Source organism: Arvicola amphibius, chromosome 1, assembly GCF_903992535.2.
Source record: "Arvicola amphibius chromosome 1, mArvAmp1.2, whole genome shotgun sequence".
Lineage (NCBI taxonomy): Eukaryota > Metazoa > Chordata > Mammalia > Rodentia > Cricetidae > Arvicola > Arvicola amphibius.
In genome coordinates this window covers 129592591-129610926 of record NC_052047.1, presented here as the reverse complement: position 1 = coordinate 129610926, position 18336 = coordinate 129592591, and the positions used below count along the sequence as shown (strand labels likewise).

General features: G+C 47.6%; 1 protein-coding gene across 1 annotated transcript; it reads left to right on the top strand.

The window, feature by feature from the left end:
• The first annotated feature begins 11302 nt into the window (after positions 1–11302).
• LOC119812311 (zinc finger protein 689) lies at positions 11303–18080 on the top strand. Its single transcript, XM_038326892.1, has 3 exons — positions 11303–11797; positions 11988–12101; positions 15567–18080. The coding sequence occupies exons 1-3, from the start codon at positions 11593–11595 to the stop codon at positions 16748–16750; spliced, it is 1503 nt and encodes a 500-aa protein (XP_038182820.1). The 5' UTR covers positions 11303–11592; the 3' UTR covers positions 16751–18080.
• The last annotated feature ends 256 nt before the right edge of the window (positions 18081–18336 follow it).

Sequence of the window (18336 nt, the reverse complement as noted above, 5' to 3'; positions counted from 1 at the left end):
ATTATTAGGAGTGTTCGCTAGTCACTTTCATAGATTCCAGGGATTTCCACTGCACTAGGTTTCTACCTTGACCCTAATGTCTCCCAGTTCCACTCTCCCAATGCTCTCTCCCTTCATCCTTCCCCTGCACCTGATCCCTCCTGTTCCCATTCCCACCCACCCCCAACCCACACTTGAAATCCATTCTATTTCCCCTTTCCAGGGAGATCCATGCATGTCTCCCCTCTCCTTGAGCCCTCCTTATTACTTGCCTCTCTGGATTTGTGGATGGTAGCATGGTTTTCTTTACTTTACGGCTAATATCCACTTATGAGTGAGTAAATACCGTGTCTGTCTTTCTGGGTCTGGGTTACCTCACTCAAGGACACTTTTTTTCTAGTTCCATCCATTTACCTGCAAATTTCATGATGTCTTTTTTTAGCAGCTGAGTAAATTGTGTAAATATACCACATTTTCTTTAGCCATTTTTTGGTTGAGGGATGTCTAGTTTGTTTCCACTTTCTGACTATTATGAATAACACCTTAGCAGTTTGTTTGTTTGCTTTTTCTTTTTAGGTTTTCTTGGAGACAGGCTTTCTCTGTGTAGCCCTGGCTGTCCTGGAACTCAGTCTGTTGTTGCATGAGTTCTAATTGGTCTTAATAATAAAAACCCAGAGCAAGATATCTGCATAAATGCTGAAAGGTCAGAGAGACAAAGGAGCAAGCCACAGCCAACTCTTACCTTGCTAACTCCTCAGCCAAAAAAGGGCTGAGCTCTTGTTTCCTCCCACCTTATATTCCTCTCTCTACTCAGCCATATCATTTCTTGTCTGTCTGTACAGACCTCCAAACCTCTATGGTTAACTAGTGGCTAGCTCCACCCTCTGATCTTCAGGCAAGCTTTATCTGTTAGAACACAAACAAAATAACACCATACTCTGTAGCCAGGCTGGCCTTGAACTCACAGTGATCATCCTGCCTCTGCCTCCTGAGTACTGGGATTAGGCCTGCACCATCAAGCCTTGTTGTAGGATCTTTTTGTACACTGAATATGTGTTGTGGAATATTAGTTAAGATGTATTACACTTGTTTATGCTGTGGAACATTTGTTTAATGATCCAAAGATATATTGCATTCTTTTATGTTGCATTTGTTTAACTCTGAAGCTGTGTTACTTTGCCTGTCTAAACACCTGTCTAATAAAGAGCTGAATGGCCAATAGCTAGGCAGGAGAGAGGGATAGGTGGGGCTGCCAGGCAGAGAGAATAAATAATAAACAGGAGGGGAAGTCTAGGCTCAGAAGTAGAGGGATGAGAAGAGAGGGAGAGAGAAGGAGGATAGGAGGCCACTAGGGGCCAGACACCAGCCATGGAGTAAGAAGGAAAGGAAGATATATAGAATTAAGAAAGGTAAAAAGCCCAGAGGCAAAACGTAGATGAGAAAGGGAATAAGTTAAGTTACAAAAGCTGGCTAGAAACAAGCCAAGCTAACTAAGGCTAGATATTCATAAATAAGAATAAGTCTCAAGAGCTAGTTCCCCCCGGCAGTGGTGGAGCACACCTTTAATCTCAGCACTAGGGAGGCAGATGCAGGCAGATCTCTGTGAGTTCAAGACCAGCCTGGTCTACAGAGCGAGTTCCAGGACAGGCTCCAAAGCAACACAGAGAAACCCTGTCTCAAAAAACAACAACAACAACAAAAAACAAACAAACAAAAAAAAAAAAACGAAAAAAGAATAAGTCTCTGTGTATTTAAATGGGAGCTGAATGGCAGGTCTCCAAAAGAGTAAAAACAAAACAACAACAAATATGTATCACTTGGATTGGTTTAATAAACAGCTGAACGCCCAAATGGCTAGAGGCAGAGAGAACTCTGGGAAGAAGGGTGGAGTCGAGATGAGATGCTAGGACTGAGAAGAAGTAGCATGGGCAGTGCAGGATAAAGGTAATAAAGCCATAAGACATTAAGTAAATAAATAAAAATGGGTAAAGTTATAAGAGCTAATTAGAAACCAGCCTAAGCTACTGGCCAAACTTTCATAATTAATAAGAAGTCTCCAGGTTGTGATTTGAGAGCTGGCAGGAGGCTCAGAAAAATCCACTAACAAAGCCTGACTTAACTTGTTTACTTTTGAGACAGCATCTTATACTGTAGCCCAGGCTATCCTTGAACTCATGGCAATCCTCCTGCTCAGCCTCCTAAATCCTGGAATTATAAACCTGAGCCACCATGCCCAGCTTGCATTTATTTTGAAATTTTTTCTTTATGCCTGTATTTATGTCTGTGCACTATGTATATCATGTCTGGTGCCTTCACAGGCCAAAAAAGGGAGTTGGACACTGTTCCCAATCAGCCACACAATCATTTGGGTAAACAATTTATACTCTCAACCTGTGGGTCGTAACCTTCTGGGGGTTGACTGACTCTTTTATGAGGGTTGCGTATCAGATGTCCTGCATACCAGATATTTAATTACAATTCATTACAGTAGCAAAATCACAGTTATAAAGTAGCAACAAAAATAATTTTATGGAGCTGGGTGGTGATGGCGCATGCCTTTAATCCCAGCACTCGGGAGGCAGAGGCAGGCGGATCTCTGAGTTCGACGCCAGCCTGGTCTACAAGAGCTAGTTCCAGGACAGGCTCTAGAAACTACAGGGAAACCCTGTCTCGAAAAAACAAACAAACAAAAAAACAAAAACAAAAGAAATGTCAGTTACCTGACCAGCTAGTTTTATATCAATTTGACACAAGCTGGAGTCATCAGAAAGGAGCCTCAACTGAGAAAATGTCTCCATAAGATTATTCTGTAGGCAAACCTGTAGGATATTTTCTTAATTAGTGATTGATGGGGAAGGGCCCAGCCCATTGTGGGTGATGCCATCCTGGGCTGGTGGTCCTGGGTTCTATAGAAAGCAGGCTGAGCAAGCCACGGGGAACAAGCCAGCAAGCATCATCCCTCCATGGCCTCTGCATCAGCTCTTACTTCCAGATTCCTGCTCTGTTCGAATTCCTGTCTCGACCTTTGATGATTAACTATGATGTATGAGCATAAACTGAAAAAACCCTCTCCTCCCAAAGTTGCTTTGGTCACGATGCTCACCACAGCAATAGACAGCTACTGTTCTGGGGCTGTGAAAAGACGCCATGAACAAGACAAGCGTTTCATTGATGCAGGGGTCTCTGCAACCAAGACAGACAGTGATGATCCACGGAGGCAAGCTTGGCTTAACACGGCCAAGTAGCTGGTGTTGGTCAGACTTGGCGAGTTTGACCCTGAACAGTTTAGGCATATTTAAGCACAGTATAATTTAGTGTAACAATTCCTGTGACAATTAACTTAATCCTGTGTGCACAACAGAGCACACAGAAATCTTTTTGTGGAACCAAGTAAGTTAAATAAAGATCAGATGTGTCTACACAGAAACTCTTTGTAAAGTACACATGACACCTTCCATAAAGATGGGATCTATAGATTGGCTGAGAAAAACAAGCTTATGATAAGGGTCTGGGGATCTGGTGTGGATTCCTGCCACACAGACAGTGCAAAGGTCACCAGGCTATTACCACATTGCTCCCAGCCTTCTGGGCAGGTTATGTATCTCTTACTTTGAATGAACGACCTTGTATGTTTAACATTCCACGTTCCTCTAGTGCGTATCAGTGAGCTCAACAAACTCCATGCGTCCTACAAATTGGGGGCTTGCTTACCGTTAGTCCACAATTATGGCAGGGAGTGTGGCTGCAGGCAGGCAAAGTCCTAGAGCAGCTCGGTGTTCACATGATTCACACGCATGGGACACACTGAGTCTGATGGGGCTTCTGAAACCTCAAAGCCCACTTCCAGTGACACACATCCTCCAACAAGACCCTGGTTTTATTTATTTTTAGTAATACAGTTTATTCAGAAAGGAAAACGGGCTGGCTATAATATGGCTCAGAGGATCAAGGACTTGCTGAGCAAGCCTGGTGACATGAATGTGATCCCCAGAACCCACACGAAGGTGGAAGGAGAGAGCCAACTCCACAATCGTCCTCTCGCTTCCAGACATGCACAGTTCCCCAAACATCAAATACACACACTGTATAAATACATTAAAAAAGAAAGAAAAAAGTATTACAAAGGGTGGAAGTGGGATGGTGAGCTAGGAAGAGAGGCTCAAAAAGCATCTTTATTATCATACACGATATACAATTTACCATCTTAATTATTTTATAGTTCAGTAGTCAGGTGTTCTGTCATTGATAGGTATCCACTCCCCACAACTGAAATATTTATCTACTAAAACAATTTCATTTCCTAGCCTGGGAGGTGATGGCGCACACCTTTAATCCCAGCACTCCAGAGGCAGAAGCAGGTAGATCTCTGAGTTTGAGGCCAGCCTGGTCTACAGCGTGAGTTCCAGGTCAGCCAGCACTGCACAGAGAAACCCTGTCTCAAAACAACAAAAACTACTGTAGATGCCTCCTGTAAGTAGAGTACCACAGCACTTACCATTGTGTGACTAGCTTCGTTCATCTCATACCAGTCTTCATCCATGTTCAGTATGTGTCAGCAATCACCTTCTATTTTAAGCTGGATATTCCACTGTACGTTTTTATTTTGTTTATACATTCAGCTATTGATGGGCCCTGGGCTGCCACCATCTCTGGCTATTTCATAGACTGCTGCAAAGGACACAGGCTTACAAATGTCCCTTTGAGGGTCTCCTTCCAGCTTCCTCCCCTGCCCTCCCCCACAGGCTCTCGCTGTTTATCCCAAGGTGGCCTTGAACTCAGGATTCTTCTGTCTCAACCTCCAGAAATGCCATGATTACAGGCATGTGCTGCCTTGCTCAGTAAGTTCTTTTGATGTGCTCTCAGAAGTGGAATTTCAGAGGGCAGAGGCACGCACTTACAGGTCTGTTGACCTAAGTTTGATCCCTGGATCCCACAAGGGGGCAGGCCAGAACAGTTCCTCTATGCCCGAAGAAATAATTAAAAAACAAAACCAAACAAAATCAACTTAAAAAAGAATCTCAGTGTGAGCCAGTATGAAGCAGAGTTGGAGTTTACATAAAATCGAAGGTACCCAGGAAAATTATAAGGCACCCTTGAAAGTAGGGGCACGGACTTCTTATAGGAAGGTCATGAGTGGCCACTTAAACCATTTTGGTGGCACTCAAGTTACTTGAAGAGGTTGCTGAGAAGCCTTTTCCCACTAGTCTGTTTGGGTATGAGGTCATAGGCTGATTCCCAGTACCCTGGATAAGATCACCATCTGACAGGGTAAAAACTCGGGTTAAGGTGTGTGGGGACAGGGATGGGATCCAGAGAGACGGCTCAGCAGTTAAGAGTGCTGGTTGTTCTTTGAGGGGACCTGGGTTCGTCCCAACACCCACACAGCAGCTCATAGATGTAACTCCAGTCTCAGGGGATATGACACCCTCATCTGGCCTCCCAAAAGCACTGCAGGAATTTGGGTGGTGCACAGACACCCATATGCAAAAAAAAAAAAAAAAAAAAAAAAAGACCAGTCTGGACTTGAACTCAGAGATCCATCCTGCCTCTGCCTTCCGAGTGCTGGGGTCAAAGATGTGCGCAACCACACCTGGCTGAAACATCTATATGTAAAAGAGACACTGTCTCTCTGCTGCTGGCGGCTTTCACAGCAGATGGTAACTGTGCTGGACTCGCATCTCAGTGAGAGCACCACTCACTCAGGAGTGAAGACTCAGTTTCCTTCCTGTGCTACTAGAATTTCCCTGTCTTTCTATCATGCTGCAGCCTTTTTTTTTCTTCTTAAATAGAAAATTGCTGCTTCTGCTTCACCAGATGGGGTTTCTCTTATTTCCACATAAGCGCCCTGTGTGAACAATCTCTCGTGCTGGTCTCAGCCCAAACTGTACCCACAAAGACAATTTTCTTGTCTTGTCTTTTTTTCTATTTTTAAGACAGTCTCGCTTAATAAAAGTCCTGACTATTCTGGGACTCACCATTAAGACCAGACTGGCCTCAAACTTAAAGAGACCCAAACTCTCTTGTCTTACAAAAAGCCAGAGTAAGAAATGAAAACAGAGGAAAGGAGGATCAAGCATCAAGAGTCTTGATGAAGCCAGATGTGGCAGTGCATGGAACAGGGAGTCACCATGCATTCACGGCCAGCCTGGGCTACACAGTGGAACCTTGTTTGAGAGGAGGAGGAAACTTTACCCTTGACACAGCCTGTTTAAGTGAGTACTCACATGAACGTATAGCAAGACCCAGTGCAGTGACTTGAAGCCATAAGGACCTGCAGCTGACATTGCTTCAGAGATTCTTGGCTACCAGGCAGTGATGTACCCAAGCTCAGAAGATGTGGTTTTGTGTGTGTGTGTGTGTGTGTTTGTTTCTGAGACAGGGTTTCTATGTGGCCCTCCCTGGCTGTCCTGGAACTTACTCTGTAGACCAGGCTGGCCTTGAACTCAGTGATCGGCCTGCCTCTGCCTGCCACGTGCTGGGGTTAAAGATGTGCACCAACACACCAGCTAGAAGATGCCCTCTTTGCCCTCGCTGAGACCCCAGCTTATAATACTACATTTTTACTTCAGTTTTGTATTTTTTAACAGCACTATCAACGGAATCCTGGGTCCCATGCATGCTAGGCAAGCACTGTACCACTAAACCACACCCCCAGCCCTTGCCCCTACTTCTCTCAGAGAGCTTACTCTGTCCTGGAGACAGACTACACCTTGTGCCAACTTTGGCTGTACCTTCCACCTGAGCCTGTCCGTGCACAGATGCGGATGTGTGCAGACTGTGGGCGCCACTGTGCCTACCTCTCTCTTCTGGCCAACCACTGTCAAGCACTTTCATGGTCATTGCCACCATTACCTATAATCTGCCACTCACCACTCACTATGCCAGCTAGGAAACTGCCTTCATTACTTCATACACAGAGAGATGCTCTACTGGTGAATTAACCACGGGCAGAACATCTGTCACAGAGGCTCCCACAGCCATTCACAGATATGTGTGCACACAGGTGGTAAACAGGATGAGATACACCCTACACAGAACTCATCTTCTCCTCATCTCCCTCCTGCCCAGCCACAGGTACGGTTTGAGTGTGAACTGTCCCCTATGGGCTCAGTGTTGAATGCTTGATCCAAAGCCAGTGGTGCTATTTCGTTCTAGAAAGTACGGTGGAATATAACTATGTAAAGATGGGTTATATTTGTTTAACGATGTAAAGATGTATTGTTTTGCCTGCCTAAGGCACTTGATTGGTCTAATAAAAAAAATTAACAGCCAATAGCTAGGCAGTAGAGGGATAGGTGGTGTTGGTGTGCAGAAAGAATGAATAAGAGGAGAGTAATGAATAAGAGAAGAGAGAACGAGGGAGAACGGTAGGGAAATGCTGGGGCCAGTAAGCCAAGCCGTCACCAGACAGACATGCACGGAGCTGGACGTAATGAAATGAAGTTAGAAAGCCCGAGGCAAATGCAGACGAAGAACACTGGGAAGGAGAGCAGAGATGCCAGGACACAAAGCAAGCAGCATGGCATTACAAAGTAAAGAAAGGTAACTGAATCATGTAAAAGAACATAGATGAAAAGATATTGGTTAATTTAAGCTATAAGCTAGTTAGAAACAAGCCTAAGCTATTGGCTAAGCTTTCATAATTAACATGAAGTCTCTGTGTTGATTATTCGAGAGCTGGCAGGCAGGACAAAAAAAACCCACCTACAATTGGCACCCAACATCCAGCTCCCAAATAAAGACACAAAGACTTAATATTAGTTATGAATGTTTGACCTTAGCTTATGCTTGCCCCACTAGCTCTTATAACTTAATTTAACCTGTTTCTCTTCATCTACGTTTTGCCTTGGGCCTTTTTACCTTTCTTTCATTCTGTGTGTCCTACTCCATGTCTGACTGGCTAGTGACTGCCTGGCTGGCCGGCTCCCATGTCTCCCTTTCTTTCTTCCTCATTTTCTCTTGTCTCTCTCCTCTCTTTTCTTCTCTTCTTCTACTTATTCTCTCTGTCCACCAGCCCCACCTATCCCTCTACTGCCTAGCTACTGGCTTTTCAGCTTTCTATTAGACCAATCAGGTGCCTTAGGCAGGCAAGGTGAAACAGCAACACATCTTTACATAAACAAATGTAACACATCTTTGCCTAGTTGAACAAATGCAACACACCTTTACATAGTGAAAGTTCTACAACGCATCTCTGTGTATGAGCTGGTAATGAAGAACTTTCCCAGCAGTTATAATGAGTGCCAAATTATAGGCAATGGCGGTGGAAATAGATTAAGCAGGGGCAGGAGAATAAAGTATGGTGCACAAAGTGACAAGATTTGCAGGAACTAGAAAGTCCCCTTTCAGAGAGTGGGTATAGTAGTAATCAGAAATGAATCGGTGCGTGCTGGCCAAGCAGTTCAGTGATAGGGTTTGTGCTTAGCGAAGCTGTGTCAGCTTAGTCCAGGAAAGGATAGTCTGAAACTGGACTGGGTGAATCTGTTAAGAGCGTGGTTCAACTGAGATGATACATGCAGGGAGATCTCTGAGTTCTAGGCCAGCCTGGTCTACAAAGTGAGTTCTAGGACAGCCAGGAAGTAGCACCCTTCCATGGCCTCTGCATCGCTCCTGCCTCCAGGTTCTAGCCCTCCTTGAGTTCTTCCCTGAAGTGTAAGCCAAATAAACCCTTTCCTCACTAACTTGCTTTTTGGTCATGGGGTTTTATCTATGATACCAATAGAAACCCTAATTAATATACCTAAGCCATCCCCAGCACCAAATAAAGCTGAATGTGCTATGCAACTTTTAATTCTATCACTCAGGAGTTAAGAGGTAGGAGGATTAGAAGTTCTTGGTTGTCTTCAGCTGGTTCTTCTGTATATGTGTTGCTTTCATTGGTTATTAAAGAAGCTGCTTTGGGCCAATGACTTAACCAAATATAGCCAGGCTAAGATTATATATATATGTATATATATATATATATATAGAGAGAGAGAGAGAGAGAGAGAGAAAGAGAGAGAGAGAGAGAGAGAGAGAGTATGCAGAGTCAGAGAAAGTCTCTATAGCTCCGCCAGAGACAGACACCAGATGGAACTTTACCTGGTAAGCCACAGCCATGTGGCAATACATAGATTAATAAAAATGGGTTAATTTAAAATATAAGAGTTAGCCAAAAATAGCTTAAGCTATTGGCCAAACAGTATTAGAAATAATATAGTTTCTGTGTGATTACTTTGTGGTGTGAGCAGCCAGGAATGAAGAAGAAGCCTCGAATGAAGAAGCAGCCTCCCCCAACACTCAGCTACCTAGTGAATGTGAGGCTAGCCTGGACAGCATGAGGCCCTGTCTGGAAAAGAAAAGGCAATTATTGTCTACATTAATACGTAGTTTTTCTACTTGTCCTAGGACTAATATTGCATGTCTATCTAATCTGGGCTTATTGTGAGGTGACCCCTCCAGGCAAAGGTCAGGGTCCAGGCAGTCTGTAAAATGAGAGTGTGCTAACATTTAATGTTGCATTTCTAGGCATTGACCTTCACTGAGCATGAACCTTTTAAAATTATTTATTTTATGAATATGGCTGCTTCGCCTGTGACCACAGATGTGCCTGTTGCTGGCAGAGGGCAGTGTCAGATTTCTTGGGAGTTACAGATTGTTCATTTGTTAGCCACCATGTGGGTGCTAGAAACAGAACTTGGGTCGTCTTCAAGAGCAAGTGTTCTTAACCACGGAGACATCGCTTCAGCTCTGGAGAAATTAGTCATAAGGCTTTTGCCCAATGTAGAGTTGTTAGTGCCAAATGGAAGACATTATAGGTTCAGATTTCATTCCTACGCCTAGTAATAGATTTCGAGCAAGCTGATTAAAACTTGTGGGTTGGTTTGTTTGGTTTTTGTTCATTTGCTTTTTGAGATTGCTCTTGCTGGCCTGGGACTCACTATGTAGACCAGGATGTCCTCAAACTCTGCCAGCCTCTGCCTCCCAAGTGCTGGGAATTAAAGGTGTACGCACACCCAGCTGTCTTACGATTTTTGTTGTTTTGTTTGGGGAGTGGGCAGTACAGTTAATCAAATCCAGGACTTTGCATTGTGGTACAGTGATAATTATCCTCACAGGTCTCCAGACAGTAAGTTTCAGACAACATCTACTCTAGTGTTCCATGTGCTTAGCTGGCTTTAAACAGCAAAAGCACAGACATCCTCTGTGGCCTCTTGATGTGTGGATCTCCTCCACACTTCTCTACAGTGGGCAATCTTCCTTATACTTTGTTCTGATATTTATACCAGGGTTTGGTTTCTCACCCAGTCCTGGTTCCTGGTTGTTGTTGCTATTATTATTATTGTTATTGTTTTTTTTTTTTTTTTTTTTTTTTTTTTTTTTTTTCGAGACAGGGTTTCTCTGCAGCTTTTTTAGAGCCTGTCCTGGAACTAGCTCTTGTAGACCAGGCTGGCCTCGAACTCACAGAGATCCGCCTGCCTCTGCCTCCCGAGTGCTGGGATTAAAGGCGTGCAACCACCACCGCCCGGCTTTATTATTATTGTTATTATTTTGGTTTTTAGAGACAGGGTTTCTCTGTAGCTTTGGAGCCTGTCCTGGAGCTAGCTCTTGTAAACCAAGCTGGCCTCGAACTCACAACTTTGAGCCTCATGCATGTTAGGCAAATGCTCTACCGCTGGGCTACATACCCTTCCTTTAAAAACAGGTTCTCCCTGTGTTGCTGTCCATGCTATCCTGGAACATGATGGCACAACTGCACTATTTAGGAAAGCCACGGCTGAGACGTGACTTCCTTGCTACCTTACAAGTGAACTGACCAGCTAGCCATCTGTTCTTTAGCAGCCTAAACATGCATCCCACTGTACAAAGAAAAAGTCAAACTTCCTAAAGCATTGGAAGGTGGGTCATTCATGTCCATAGACTACTTAGGAGCTGCCCAAGGTACAAGATTAGTTAACTTACCCTGCTAGTCATTCAGTGTTACCAGACGTGCCAAAAACGTTATCACTGCTCCCGTCCTCGCTGAGACTTTATGGTTCAACAAATCCATGTTGACGTTCAGTGACGTTCCCTAGGGAGATACGTAGAAACTCTTCCCCAGCTAGGGCAAACAAACACTGGAGAACACAAGGAAGGCCTCCTACTTCTACACTCCTCAAAACCTGTTTAGGAACACTCCATCCACCTTCTTGCCCTTAAGAATCCCTCGGCTTCATTCAAACGGGCCGCCTTCGCCAACACCCAATCAGAACGTCCGATCTTCAACTACCGACCAATGAAGGAATGCAATAGATAAGGGGGAAAAGTAGGCATGAAGCCATCTCGCAGCGCCATTACACTTTAGGGCAGGGAGGTTAAGAAGCCGGCATGGCGCTCGGGTCAATAAAATCGATAGCTGGAATCTGCCTGTGTTCTAGGCAGCGGCGGTGCAGGAGCGGCGCCGCCATCTTCCCCGAAGGCATCTTCCGGTGCCTGTCACCCAAGTTCCAGCGGGAGTTTCCTGAATAACGGTGTGGTCGGCGTTGGGCCGCCTGTCCCCTCCGGCGGCAGATTCGGATTTCCTCCGGGCCTTCCCGGCCGGGCTCCCAGGTCTCGGGGTGCGCGGTGCCCGGGCAAGGCGGGGACGCAGGTCCGATGGCGCCGCCTCCGGCTCCGCTCCCCGCGCGGGCACCCGGAGAGACCGGACCTACTCGGAGAAGGGGCAGGAGGCCAAGAGCCTTGAAGTTCGCGGACGTGGCCGTGTACTTCTCCTCGGAGGAGTGGTGCTGTCTGCGGCCCGCGCAGCGGACTCTGTACCGGGATGTGATGCGCGAGACCTACGGCCTCCTGGGCGCGCTCGGTGAGGCCCAGCCCAATCGGCTTACGCGGGGCCTAAGGGATGATGGAGCTTGAGGGCGGGGTAGAGTGGGGGCAGGGACCCAGGGTCCTGACCTGCGACCAGCTTGTTAGGGGTGGGGGCAGAGCCTCGGTATACTTTTTTTTAGCATCATTTCCCGAGGCCAGCCCTCTGACTGGTTCTCCTCCCCCAGGATGTGCAGGTCCCAAACCAGCTCTCATCTCCTGGTTGGAACGAAATACCGATGATTGGGAGCCGGCAGCCCTAGATCCGCTGGAGTACCGGAGTTGGGTAACATTCCAGAGAAGTGAGTTAAAAGTGCCCGCGGAGACCCTGCAGCCCTCTAAACTCTTTCGACCCAGAATTTTGGTCTGATTAGGGGTAACCGGTTGCTTGTCCTGTAGGCAAACCTATAGTAGTCCATTGACATAAATGAATCACTGAGCTTTGGAAAAGATCCTGCTCCCCAGGATCTGGGACCTACCGTCCATTGCACTGAACTCGGGTCTTCTGAAGAGTAGGAAGCCTCAACCACTGAGCCATCCCTCTAGGCCTTGGTTCACTCTTAAATTTAAAAAAGAAAAGAAAAGGCCCGTTGATTTGAATGTGCTCCGAGGCTGTGCGCTACTGGATGAAATAGGCTCAAAGGTCTTCTACATTGTTTACAGCTGCGGCTCTCAAAGTCCTGGACCAGCAGCTGCATATCTGGGAGTTGTCTTAAGTCAGGAGTTTCTATGTTGTAATAAACAACATGACCAGAAGCAGCTTGGGGAGGAAGGGGTTTATTTAACTTACATTTTCATATTATAGACCATCATCAAAGGAAGTCAGGGCAGGAACTTCAAGGCAGAAACTGAAGAGGAAGGCTGCTTACCTGCTTCTCCCCTGCTTTCTTATATATCCAAGAACACCTGCCTAGGGATGGCACCACCCACAGTGGGGTGGACCCTCCCACACCAATCACTGGTTAAGACAATGCAGGTTTGCCCAGAGGCCGTCTGGTGAGGGCATTTTCTCCATTGAGTTCCCTCTTCCTAAATGACTCTAGCTTGCTGTATCAAGTTGACATAAAACAACCCAGCACACTGGCCCCTTGTCACCTTGACACACAGACACATCCTGTTACCCTGTTCATCCCAAGGCCTCAATTCAGACACTCCAAAGGCTGGGCCTCCTTACAGTGTCCAGATTCTCTCTCAAAGAGTTTCTCTAGAATATCCAAAATCTCTCTAAAATTAACTACAGTTTCCCATAAAAGTAACAACAACAAGAAGTTGTGTATTTTATTCCAAATAGTAATCACCAGGGCACAGTTACAATAAAATCAGACCAAAATGAAGGTCCAACAGTATGAACTCAGCGTCAGACTGCTGAGACGCACCGTCTTCAGGGCCCAGCGGACTTGGCAGTGGCACTTCCGTGACTGCCATCCCCAGCACATGCAGCTTGTTTGCTAAGCCAGCTCCACTCCGCAGCTGCTGCTATGGGTGCTGGTCAGTTGTGGTAATGGATCTGCCAAATGCTGGGGCTAAACCTTCCCCACTATCCTCTCCTGGGCTCCCGTTAGACGTGTTGACCGTGCCATACCCTGACCAGCTCCAGTTTCCCTCCCTGACCCCTTCAATCCCGAGGTTCCTACTTCAGCTGAAGTCACCATGTTCCTCAGCGGTCAGCACTTGCCTGCCACAGTTCCAGGCCTCAGTTGCTCCCCATGACCCTTTATGCCTTCCACACTAAGAGGACCTGGGAAACTTATATGTAACCTAGTTCAGCTGCCCACATGAGATGCAGCCTTGGCCCCATCATGGACCGCAGCTCTGGGTACTGACCCTCAGGAAATATTCATGATCCTTGGTGGTACTGGTATTTTTTAATCATGCTAATTTCTCAGACCCACCTGGCCGGCATTAATTGTCCTAGCTAAGCAAAGATTTCAATTTAGTAGTTCTTAATTAAAAATATCACATAGCCAGGTGGTGGTGGCACACGCCTTTAATCCTAGCAATTGGGAGGCAGAGGCAATTTCTGAGTTCAGGGCCAGCCTGGTCTACAGAGTGAGTTCCAGGACAGCCAGAGATAAACACAAACCCTGTCTCAAAAATTCAAAATTATATATTCCATATATATATATGTGTGTGTGTGTGTGTGTGTGTGTATATATATATATATATATATATATAATCACATAAATGGTCTTGGAGTCTTTAAGGAGTCTCAGACTTCCCTCTGGCTCTTCACAAGCCAGGCCTTCGTCATGTGTCCTGCTCTCAGCACAGCCCACTGCACCCCGAGCCCTCAACAGCTTTCCCACCCACTCCTCTAAACAGATGGCCGTGTCTGCCACAGCAGTACCCGACTCCTGGTGCCAGTTCCTGTCTCAGTCAGGGTCTCTGCTGCTGTGACAAACACCATGACCAAAAGCAGCCTGGGGAGGACAGGGTTGACGGCGTTCACTTTCATATCAGGGCACGTCAGCAGCGGCAGCCAGGGGCAAGAACTGAAGCAGAGGCCACGGACAAGGGCTGCTTATTGGCCTGCTTCTCATAGTTCGCTAAGGCTGCTTTCTTATACACCCCAAGGCCACCTGTTCAGGGATGGCACCAAAAATGGGCTGGACACTCCCACATCAATCACTCACTAAGAAAAATTACCACAGGCCAACCTGGTGAAGGCATTTTCTCTATTGAGGTTCCCTCTCCCCAAATGACTCCAGCTTGTGTCAAGTTGACATAAAACCAGTACAGGAATGCTTTAAAAATGGAAATTCTGGGCTGGAGAGAAGGCCCAGTAGTTAAGAGCAGCTGCTGCTTTTCCAGAAGCCCTGAGGTCTGATCCCAGAACCCACATTGGGGCAGCTTACAAGGGTCCTTATGTCCAGTTGGAGGAGCGCTGTCTCCATCCTCTTTAGGGAAAAGATCCTTAGAATATACATTAAGTGGGAGAAAGGAAAGTGCAGTAGAGTGTGCATAAAGCTGCATGTTGTGTGCTCTTTTATGTAGGTCAGGTATGGGGGAACCGTATGCATTTGTATTGTATCAGAAAGCCCTGGGGGGTGGCTGAGAGTGCGGCTCTCTGGGTGGGTGCGCTCGCTGGGTGGGTGCGCTCGCTGGGTGGGTGCGGCTCGCTGGGTGGGTGCGCTCGCTGGGTGGGTGCTTGCCTCGTTTGCACACAGCTCAGGGTTCGATCCCAGCACTGTACCAGGAAGCTGTGGTGCCTGATTGTAATGTTAGCACTTGGGGTGTAGAAGCAGGGGGATAAAAAATTCAAGGTCACCCCCCACTTAGTGAGTTGGGGGCCAGCCTAGAGTAAGTACATGAGACCCTGTCTAAACAAACCCCCCAATCAGTGGAAGAAACTGACAGTTTCTACAAGGCAGGTGGGGACCAAGGTTTCTGGGTACCCCACGGCTAATGGAAACATTCAAGCTTTTTGTTTGTTTTTAAGGACAAAATCTGGTGCATCTTAGTAAAGTGATGTAGCCAAGGATGAGCCACTTTATGTGGTGCAGGATCAAACCCAGGGCTTCATGAATTTGAGGCAAGCTCTCTGCCAATCAAGCCAAACGCCCCCAAACACTGTTTTAAAAGTCCGCTTAGCGCCCACCCCACATATTCATGGGCTGGATGAGGAGCTCTCATGCCTTCCACATCTGCACGCCACTCTTAGCTCTCTGACACTAACACTTGACAGGATCTGAGTGTATCGCTCTTGTAACCCTTAACATTAATAGGCAAGCATAGGAACCCGGTACTTAATTTTTGTTTCCTGGTAGAAACCAGAACCAGACAGAAGAATGAAGAGAAGGAAATTTTCCCACCGAAGGAAGCACCCCGAAAGGGGAAGCGTGGGCGGAAGCCCAGCAAACCTCGGCTGATTCCCAGGCAGACATCTGGGGGCCCCATCTGCCCTGACTGTGGCTGTACCTTCCCTGACCACCCCGCCCTGGAGAGCCACAAATGCGCCCAGAACCTGAAGAAGCCCTACCCTTGCCCGGACTGTGGGCGCCGCTTTTCCTATCCATCACTGTTGGTCAGTCACCGGCGGGCACACTCTGGTGAGTGCCCTTACGTTTGTGACCAGTGTGGCAAACGTTTTTCCCAGCGGAAGAACCTGTCTCAGCACCAGGTCATACATACAGGCGAGAAGCCCTACCACTGCCCTGACTGTGGCCGCTGCTTTCGACGGAGCCGGTCCTTGGCCAATCACCGGACCACGCACACGGGCGAGAAACCCCATCAGTGCTCGAGCTGTGAGCGTCGCTTCGCCTACCCATCTCTGCTTGCTATCCACCAGCGGACGCACACTGGAGAGAAGCCCTATACCTGCCTAGAATGCAGCCGTCGCTTCCGCCAGCGCACTGCCCTGGTCATCCACCAGCGCATCCACACCGGAGAGAAGCCTTACCCCTGCCCCGACTGTGAGCGGCGCTTTTCCTCCTCCTCTCGCCTGGTTAGCCACCGGCGTGTGCACTCTGGGGAGCGGCCCTATGCCTGTGAGCACTGTGAAGCCCGCTTCTCCCAGCGCAGCACCCTGCTCCAGCACCAGCTCTTGCACACAGGCGAGAAACCCTACCCCTGCCCGGACTGCGGACGTGCCTTCCGAAGGAGCGGCTCCTTGGCCATCCATCGCAGCACCCACACGGAGGAGAAGCTGCACGCTTGCGAGGACTGTGGCCGCCGCTTTGCCTACCCCTCGCTGCTGGCCAGTCATCGGCGTGTGCACTCAGGCGAGCGGCCCTATGCCTGTGACCTGTGCTCCAAACGCTTTGCCCAGTGGAGCCACCTGGCTCAGCACCAGCTTCTGCATACGGGGGAGAAGCCTTTCCCCTGCCTTGAGTGTGGCCGATGCTTCCGACAGAGGTGGTCTCTGGCTGTCCACAAGTGCAGCCCCAGCACCCCCAATGGTAGCCCTAGACCTGTTATAGGAGGGCCCGGTCAGAGGAGCAGTACCCTTTAGCCTGGCAAAGACTATGGAAGGTCACTTTATGGAAGGGTTCAGAGGTCACACAGAGCGGGAGCAGAGCTAAAACCCTGGTCCCCTGCTCCACATTCTGAACTCCGGTGTAGTCCCTCACACTGGCTCCTTACAGCACGTCTAGAACAGTTATCAGGAGAGAGGATTCCATTTGATTAAAGTTCTCCAAGCTAACCTATCTAAAATAACGTGGGTGTGTTTCTACCCCAATCTCTGTAGGGCTGCCTTCTTAGTTTGTGTGTATAGACTCCATTCAGTCAGGAAAACCTCATTTGTAGAGGGCAGAACCTTCCCGGCTCTGCCTCTGTCTCCATATCACGGAAAACCCACTCCTGCCAAGTGGTAGGCCTTTGCTGCAAACTGCCGAGTTCCCTACCTCACAGGGCAGCTCACCTCGTGGGCTGGTGCTAATCTCTTCAAGGCTGTACACCGCATTCTCCCTTGGAAACCTGGCCTGGAAAATGTTTAGTAGTTTACCCACACGGTGGTTCTTCAGAAAACCTAACCGCAGCTACTTTGTGCCCAAGTAGGTCACCTTTGTGCGTGTGTGTGTGTGTGTGTGTGTGAGAGAGAGAGAGAGAGAGAGAGAGAGAGAGAGAGAGAGAGAGAGAGAGAGAGAGAGAGAGAGGGTGGTCTCACTGCCACAAGTAATTCTCCCACCTCAGCTTTCTGAGTGGTTGGAGGCTGGTGCGGGTGCCAGCACATCTGGCTCTCGTTAAGCATTCTTAAAAGGTGTATATACATATTTAAAAGATTTATTTATTTTTATTTTATGTGTTTGAGTGTTTTGCCTGCATGTGTATCTATGCACCATTCTTGGGCCTGGTGCCCAAGAGATGCCAGATGAGGGCATCATATTCCTTGGAGCTGGAGTTGGGAGCCACCATGGCAGCTGGGAATGGAACCCCAGGTCCTCTGGAAGAGCATCCAGTGCCCTTAACGGCTGAGGAATCAACACCAGCCTCTGGTCAGTCATTCTTTGAAGAGTGGCTCTCAGGTCCCCCATGTGAACTCTCCAAGTGGCTGTTTTCAGTGCCTCTTCTTAAGGATCATACGAAACTAACAGCACCGCTGTGTATCCAGTGAGCCCCTCAATCTGTGTTGTTTTTATTTACTCCGGCAGCACTGATGTGGGGGGAGGGGGATGCCAGTGTGCTTGTTGGGTTCCAGACCGCTAAACGCCCTACCCTTTCCTTTTAGAGATGTGATAAGACCAGTTCATCTTCATCACACTTGGGAATTGGTTCAGGCTGGGTCTGAGGCACCAGCGCAGGAAGCTGGGAGGTTTGACTACTTTGTTCTTGTTTTTGGTTTGGATTTTTTTTTTTTTTGAGACAGGGTTTCTCAGTGTAACCCTGGCTGTCCTAGTACTCACTCTGTAGATGAGGCTGGCCTCAAACTCACAGAGATCCTCCTGCCTCTGCCCTGCCTCCTGAGTGATGGGATTAAAGGCTTGCACCATGACCAACCGGCGAGAGGTTGGATTTGAAGAAAAAGTGGGGGACCAGAATCTAGTAGCAAGAGGTAGACTTGAGTTTGCTAAAGGTAGCTAGTAGCTGGGAAAAAAT

Excerpts from the sequence above, each read along its gene's own strand:
- LOC119812311 (XM_038326892.1), top strand. The coding sequence starts at position 11,593 with ATGGCGCCGCCTCCGGCTCCGCTCCCCGCGCGGGCACCCGGAGAGACC. Across the intron at positions 11,798-11,987 it reads CGGCCTCCTGGGCGCGCTCG|GATGTGCAGGTCCCAAACCA; the intron begins GTGAGGCCCAGC and ends CTCCTCCCCCAG. Across the intron at positions 12,102-15,566 it reads TTGGGTAACATTCCAGAGAA|AAACCAGAACCAGACAGAAG; the intron begins GTGAGTTAAAAG and ends GTTTCCTGGTAG.